Source organism: Azolla caroliniana, unplaced genomic scaffold, assembly GCF_043228905.1.
Source record: "Azolla caroliniana isolate FFs.n. ecotype wild unplaced genomic scaffold, voAzoCaro1.0.p SCAF_7, whole genome shotgun sequence".
Lineage (NCBI taxonomy): Eukaryota > Viridiplantae > Streptophyta > Polypodiopsida > Salviniales > Salviniaceae > Azolla > Azolla caroliniana.
In genome coordinates, this window is record NW_028230442.1 from 20,369,023 (window position 1) to 20,377,281 (window position 8,259).

Below are 8,259 nucleotides of genomic sequence, written 5' to 3' on the forward strand. Positions count from 1 at the left end.
ACGCTGGAGTTGGACACCGGCCCGGAGTATGAAGTTGCTGCCATCCTCGATTCCAAACTTCTTCGCAACAAACTTTACTATTTGATCGATTGGGTTGGTTATAGTCCGAGCGAACGCACTTGGGAACCTGTCGAGCATGTTGCCAATGCTCAGGATTTGCTTGCTGATTTCCACCGAAAGTATCCGGACAAACCCGGTCCGCAATCAGCGCCGACTCGTTCCACTCGTCGTCTTTAAGGGGGAGATAGTGTCATGAGATGGCAAGACTCGAACCCATGACCTTATGGTATATGGGTCGAGTTCTTAACCATCTCACCATCTATTGTAATTCATAGGATATTATTTTCATTTTTGTTTTATTATAAGAAAGTAATGTATATTCCAGATTTCTCTGGAACATTCTAGAAGCTTCAGGATTATTCCTGAGAACACTATAAAAGAAGGCACTAAGCATTATGTTGAACCAAATTGGTTCAACACCAGTCTTAAGCCTCTTAGCCGATTTGTACTTATCTTTCATATAATATAAGAGCTGTTGTCATCATCCTATCTCTCTCTCTCTCTCTCCTTCTCATTTTCTCTCTCTCGGGAATCTTACGCAGTCCCGTCCTCTTAGTACTAATAGTACTACTCTTCTTAGTACTAATTCCATCTCTGCTTTAGTACTATTCCTGACACCTGCACCATCTCGTCTTCCTCTATGGTAACATTGATAGAGGCGAGCGAGTCGCAGATCTCCTTTATCCGGCCCGTGTAGTCTGCCACGGACATGTTCTTCTGTCGAACATTGCTCAACTCCTGTCTGAGTTGCAGCTTCCGGGCAGTGGTGCTTGCGGCGAAAACCTTTTTCAGGTTCCCCCAAGCATCCTTCGGTGTCTTAGCATCACGGATGTGGCTGAGCAGCTGATCGCCGACACTGGACGCGAAGCAGTACATCACCCTGCTTGCCGCCTATTCCCATACCGGGAAGACCTTGTGTGCCGAGTCGGGCGCTGCATCATTCGCTCCTTCGACATAACTCCAGTACCCGTGTCCAAGCAGGTACTGGTGCATCTTGTAAGACCAGGATGCGTAGTTGCTCCTGTCGAGCTTCTCCACCGGGAGCGACGTAGCCATGCCTCTATCCATGTCTTCTACTGTGTCTGTTTTCGACTTGTTAGGGTTTTCTTCTCAAGAGTAAATGTTTGCAGCAGAGGTTCTCAACCCTCACGCTTTGATACCATGAAACCGTAAGTGTTTGCGGAAGCATAAAATAGAGAACAACACAGAGAGAGAGAGAGAGAGAGAGAGAGAGAGAGAGAGAGAGAGCAGAACACAATTTCAAAATTATATCAAGACTCTATATACACACTGTGCTAAGTAGCACTATTTATACAAGTCCTCTTGGGACTGACAGAAGTACCATGTACTTCAATGCTCACACGAGCATCTGACACTTACTACGAGACTATAGCTACCTAGTAGTCTATCCTATACTAGGCTTTTGATTGGACTTCCGGTTACGGATTGCACCCGGCCTCCACTGCTTGCCGGTTCGGTTGCTCACCGTCATACCGATCCGTTTCGCCTGATCCGTCTCGCTTACCTGCTCCGGCTTATTCAGCCGATCCGGCTCCGGTTGAGCTTGCCGCTCAACACACACCATCAAGGATTTCCGTCCAAGAATCGGTGGGAACAACCCAACAATTTTCTCAACCAAAAAGTAGTGGTGCGACATCGGAATGCATTTCTATCTAGGGGCGCAATGTGATTCACATTGAAGAAGTTGCACACTGTCATTTCGTGTATCAAATGATGGATCTCTTGGCACATCAGACATGGACGCTTGATCAAAACATTGTGGTGGCACATTGCTATGAATTTCTATGTGGGAGTGTAACATGATTCACATCGAAGTAGTTGCGAACCAATGTTTTGTGTATGGAATGATGGATCTTGTGGCACATCAGACACGGATGCTTGTTCAGAAAGTTGTGGTGGCACATTGGTATGAACGTCTATCTGGAGCACAATGTGGTTGACATTGAAGAAGTTGTGAACCATCATTTTGTGTATCAGATGATGGATCTCGTGGCACATAAGCATGGATGCCTGATCGATAAGATATCCTAGCCACGTCTCGTTCTGAGTAAATGTCAGGACATGAGGAAACATGAACGTGGAGTTCTTTGATCCGGAAGTATGCAGATGTCCGCCATGCAACTCGCACACGATTTTAGTGAGTGTTGGATGCATCCATGTGCATATTTTAGCCTCATACAAGTGAAGAGACACTATTGTTCATACATGAGGAAGCCATTAGTTTCAACAAATTACATAAATAGCCCACTATTAAAATTGAACAAACCCATTATTGTATGTACTCTGTTTTTTTATGTTCTCCCTCTGCCCCCCCCCCCCCCCCCTCTTCTCCCTCCCTTGTCAGATCTCATCCATGTCTGCATCTTTTTCTCTGCCAATTTCCGCCCTCAATGACGTCTACATTCTTTAGTTAAGAAGGGTTCTTCTGTTTTTGTTCGTTCTTTCAGAGATTTGGTTGGATTCCTTGATCCCTTTTTTTTTCTTAGTTCATATATTTGGCTTGATCTGGCCCTTATTTACAATGGTAATTCTTTGAAATATTCTTCAGATTTGTTTTGTTCAGGATCCAGCTTCACAATGATGAGCAAATAACTTCTTCTTTTCTGCTGTTTTGTTCAAAACCAGGTGGTTTTAGCAGCTTCCATTGTCTCCAAGAATGGAAAAGGTACATGAACTCCTCATTAATTTCTAATGTCCTGTGAATCATTGTTATTATTTAAGGTTTCTAAGTAGTAGATCTGGTTTTTGTTGCTGTTTTATCGGCTCTTGTATATGAATGTTCTATAAATGACTAGATCTGGTTGATGGGGTTCAGTTATAGATTAATCTATATAGATCTAGTAAAGCCAACATGTATATTTACACAATCAATGAGCTAGAGCTGGATTAGATGCTTGTGTACTGCTGGATATATATATGTATGCCTATATTTATGTATAGATACGTAGGCATAGGTATAGGCATAGATGTAGAGGCACTTGCTCTATGTCTTTCTATACAATTGATGTTGACGTGGACATTGCCATTGATGTGAGTATACAGATATTGAGATAGACATGGGTTGACATAAACTTGGTTATGTGTAGATATGGATATGGAAATGGATGTTGGAATACATATACATAGATATGAATAAACAAGAACATTGTGTGATTATTTATGGTAATGATGGTTAGGTATGGTCATAGGATATGTGCAGATATTGATACTGTGCACGTATACTTAAATTTCATTCTTATCTTTCAAATTCATTAGTATTGTGGAACAGTTGTTCTATTGATATTCGTTTGAACCACTCTTTATGGTTATAAAGGATCTCTCTGTAGTGACCTATCTTACCAAATTTCAGTTGTGTTACCTGCTTTGGTTCGGTGTAAAAACTTCCTTGGGTGGTACATAACTTTCTATAGCATTTTTAGCTTGCCCGAAAACCTGGCTGTTTACAAGAATTCCCACACTTTCTTTCATGAGTAATATTGGCACTCGAGTTTAACCACATTTTTATTACAATCCATAACGGTCAAGGGCAATTTGACTTTCAAGAAAGAAACCTTTAGTTGCTGTATTGAGAAGTAATAGATTAGGCATTGCTAACTAGATGGCTGAGCCTCTTGAAATTTCTAAAGATATCCTTCCAAGTTGTATGGGTTTTACTTGGATGAATGTGGTTATTTCCCAATGCTGATTGTGGAGAAGGGATTTTGTAAAGCCAGTTTTCCAGAGCAAACTGGGTTATGCACATGATTTCATATTAAAAAAATACGTAGAGTTTTATTTTGAGCTCAATGTCAAATACATTGCGCAATACTTGAACCCGCAAACTTAGTTTTGCAAAGCACAAGCTATACTGTAAGATTTAAGAAATTTAATAAGGGAATCTTGTGAATTTTCATAAGCAATAAGTAATTAGATTGAATTGATGGTGAGGTCTAAGGTTTTTTATATGATGGATAAAGGGAATGCTGTCACATTGTCGTTACTGTGTAAAGTCTTGGTTTTGTGTTTTCACAAATTAACTTGCATTGCAGTCCTACTCTCTCGACAATTTGCAAATTTTACTCGAATACGGATTGAAGGGCTGCTTGCAGCTTTTCCAAAGTTGATTGTTGGTGAAAAGCAACATACATATGTAGAGGCCGAAAATGTTCGCTATGTTTATCAACCCTTAGAGTTGCTCTATGTACTGTTGGTTACTAACAAACAAAGTAATATAGTTGAAGACCTTGAAACCGTGAGGTTACTCTCAAAAATTGTATCCGCCATAAATTGTATATACATATATATATTATATTTTCATTGATGGAATTTGGGCATGAACTAAGGAAAAACACTACAGTACCCTTAACTTGGTCATTTATCATAATACCCCTAACTTCTTGGTCATTTACTTGTAATACCTGTGAGTAGTCATAAGTTTTGGACTACAAAGGGGCATTCTTGTAAATTTTAAAAGTTTGGGTTATTCTGGTAAACACTAAACAAATTGGGGGTATTTTGGTGTTTAACCCCATCAACCATTACTGGAGGCTTTAACCATTTCTAGGTGCCCGAGTTCTGTCCGAATTTGGAAGAGGAAGCAATCAGTTCGATGGCTTTTGAGCTCATTTTTGCCATTGATGAACTGATTTCCTCGGGACACAAGGAGAATGTGACCATGGCTCAGGTGAAGCAATATCTAGAGATGGAGAGCCACGAAGAGAGACTTCATAAGCTTGTTGTGCAGAGCAAGATTGATGAAGCAAAAGATGTGATGATGCGGAAAGCTAATGCGATCGACAAAAACAAGGTATTATAGGAAAAAAGAGAAAAGGTTTTCAGTTTGAAATTCGCATCCTGCTTAAAATATTAATTTTTATTGCTGAGGGTAGCTGGAGAAGCAGCGGTCTGAGGCCATGAGCTATATTCCGCAGTCAAATGGTTCTAGTAGGTATGAGAATGGGTATCAAGATAATGGCAAAGCATATGGAAATGGTAGCTCTGGAAGTTTGTCTAAGTTTGGTTCTCTGGATTCTTCTATTCCCAAGACATCAGGTAAAATATTGTCCAATGTTTCCTATTTCTGGGTATATATTATCTTCAATTTTCTAGTAAAATTGTGTCAAAATATTTTTTATATTTGCAGTTAAAAGTCAAATTGTTTTTATTTTGTTAATTTTAATTTTAATTTTTCACATCATGGTCTGAACCTCTAGGGCAATTGTTTCATATCTAGGGCAAAGTCATCGTGACTAAGTGAATTTTTGTACTATTACGTCACGCATGGCAATTCTAGCAAATCTTTTATGTAGCATTCTAAAACCTTGTCCCATAAAATGTAAAAAATGGCAAAAAGGAAATGAAAACCAATGGCAGTTAATCGTACATTTATTTTCTTCATGTGAAAAAGCAAAAGAAGGAAAAAAAAATAGAGAACCTCATCCAGCGTGAGTTTTTTGAAAAGTTGTGTTTTTTTGACACCTTTTGTTTTTTTTTATCCATGATGTGTAGCTAAGGCCTCCACTCCTCTTTCAACGCCCTCTAGCAATGGAGGAATGAAGCTTGGCAAAGGGCAAGGAACGAAACAGTTATTGGATTCTCTGAAAGCAGAGGGTGAAGACATTGTAGAAGATGTCCAGTACTCTGTTCCTGGTCCTGTGAAAACTGCTTTTGTTGCCACTGATTTGGTCACCGTGAACATTGAAGAGAAGCTTAATGTAACACTGAAACGGGATGGTGGAGTAGAGAATTTCGAATTGCAGGGCACGATGACACTGGTTGTTCAGAGTAATGAACATGGAAAAATTTACCTTCAGGTTCTTCTCCTTTCATTTTGTTTTGTGTGATGGGCATTCTAAGTAAAGGATTTTTTTTCTCCTAACAGTTTCTTTTTTATCTCAAGGTTATCCGGAAATTATTTGGCTGTTTATTTGAAGAATGGAGTTTCTTTTTAAAGACTTACCTGAATTTTGTTCTGAATAATAGAAGTCTTTACTAGTAATATTTGCTGAAAACTAAAGTAAATATTTTAAAAGTTGAAAGATTAGTCCAATATTTCTACACTTTTGTAGGGTAACATTGTAATCTAAGTGCTGTGTGATTCATCTTTTTACTTCCTCCACAGGTAGAGACTGGTCCCAATGAGAATGTGCAATTGAAGACACACCCTCGCATTGATAAAGATGCATTTATAAAGGACAAGATAATTGGTTTAAAGAACACAAGTGCCTCTTTTCCAGTTGGGACACCCCTTGATGTGTTGAAGTGGCGGTCTCAAAGCCGAGATGAGTCGTTGATACCTCTCAACAGTGAGTGTTTTTGAGTTTTTTTCTTAGGCAAACTTTCTTGAATACCCCTAGTGCTAACATGGATATATACTGGAGCGCCAACATTTGACCAGAATATCCCCAAGTGTTTGAAAACTACTTGAATACCCCCCAAATTTTCAAATTTTACTCTTAGATTTTGAAAGAGCTACCAGATTACCCCTAATATTAGTGTAATTAGGTCTGTTTTTGAGACCAGGGGAAAGTCGTTGAAGCTAGTACAGAGAGGGGTATTATGGTGATTTCTCTGAACTTGGGGATATTCTGGGTATAAATACCCAATGCGTTATAGTAGGAATACATTGGGTGTTTCCCACTCTACCCCCTTAATTTCTTCCTTTACTATAGGCATTTTTAGACTTGGTATTGGAACATTGGATTGATATTTTCACGGAATCCACTTTTCATTGTCTCTCTTTTTCATAGTCAATTGTTGGCCATCGGTTTCCCGCAACGAGACAGTGGTGAACATTGAATATGAAGCATTGAAATCCTTTGAGCTCAAGAATGTTGTTATCAGTATTCCTCTCCCAGCTCTACGAGATGCCCCTGTTGTAAACCAAGTTGATGGAGATTGGCGGTTAGTCGACACTCTTAGTCCACATATTCTAAATATTTTCCTTGAAATATGTTTAAAATTTGCGTTACTGTCTATGCTGGAGTAGTGCTCTTATATATCTGCTATCTCTATGATGTCTGCATGGATTGGAGTTATATGCAGTAATGCAAATGACTTGTTTGTTGATTCTGCAGTTACGATTCGAGGAAATCAGTCTTGGAATGGTCTATTCTCCTCATTGACAACAGTAACAGAAGGTATATATTGCAATATTGAAAAAAAAATAAAAATCATTCCCTATATATGTGTATGATATCAAAATTTTATTTTATAAACATATATCAATCATTTATTTAATCATGTAATAGTTTTTTTTACTCATTTTAGTAGCATTGTTTTTTTATACAGTGGGTCCATGGAGTTTTTGGTACCGACATCTGACCCCTCAGCTTTCTTTCCAATCGATGTCAAGTTTTCCGCTTCCAAATTTTTTTGCAATGTTAAGGTGTGCTTTCTTTCCTAGAATTCTACTTATACATATATACATATATACATATATACATATATACATGTATACATGTATACATATACATATACATATACATATACATATACATATACATATGCCTAAACCTATATGAATATTTTTATGTAAAACAGCTTGCAGGCATCACTGATGTTGATAGTGGAAACAATGTGAAGTATGGTGGACAGACGCAATTGTCAGTCGAGAGTTACCAAGTTGTGTAAAACTATATATTGTTGTCCGGATACATAGGAGTCTTTTTCCTAGAGCTATAAGTGTCCTTTTTGTATTTGTTCATTTTGATACATGTTGATGATGACGCCCCACCCTTGTTTTCTTTCTCAATCTCATTTGTCTTTCTTTTTGCAAGGGGAGCTCAAACCAGAGAAAGAGAGAGAGAGAGAGAGAGAGAGAGAGAGAAAAGCCTTATTTAATGGAAAAAACTCCACAAAAAAACAAAAAGTTCTCAATAATTCTATAAATTTGTTAAGCACAAGTGTGATGTGAAGACACTCTTGAATCCTCTTTCGAAACCTGTTTCAGTTAAGCTAAGGTCTTTTTGTTCTTATTTTTTAATGGATTATGTTGAGTTCAAGATTGACACATGGATACTAAAACCTACCTAACAAAAGAGTCATTTGCACACTTTCCAATTCTTGTAGCCTATTGAACATTGACTAATTAACTTTTAATCATATTGAAATTGAATTCAATTATAAAGATACAAATAATTCATAATGAATTTTTGATGGAAAATTATGATGAGCTTGTATAGGTTTTAAACCCTCATT

The 8,259-nt window shown here is 38.2% G+C and overlaps 1 protein-coding gene across 1 annotated transcript; it reads left to right on the forward strand.

Moving 5' to 3' along the window:
* The first annotated feature begins 2,383 nt into the window (after positions 1-2,383).
* LOC147862272 (coatomer subunit delta-3-like) lies at positions 2,384-7,964 on the forward strand. Its single transcript, XM_087322271.1, has 11 exons — positions 2,384-2,605; positions 2,707-2,746; positions 4,110-4,333; positions 4,625-4,867; positions 4,950-5,112; positions 5,569-5,873; positions 6,182-6,365; positions 6,810-6,963; positions 7,137-7,199; positions 7,351-7,447; positions 7,603-7,964. Exons 1-11 carry the CDS (start codon positions 2,603-2,605, stop codon positions 7,690-7,692), a joined length of 1,566 nt encoding a protein of 521 aa, XP_087178397.1. The 5' UTR covers positions 2,384-2,602; the 3' UTR covers positions 7,693-7,964.
* Positions 7,965-8,259: the final 295 nt, after the last annotated feature.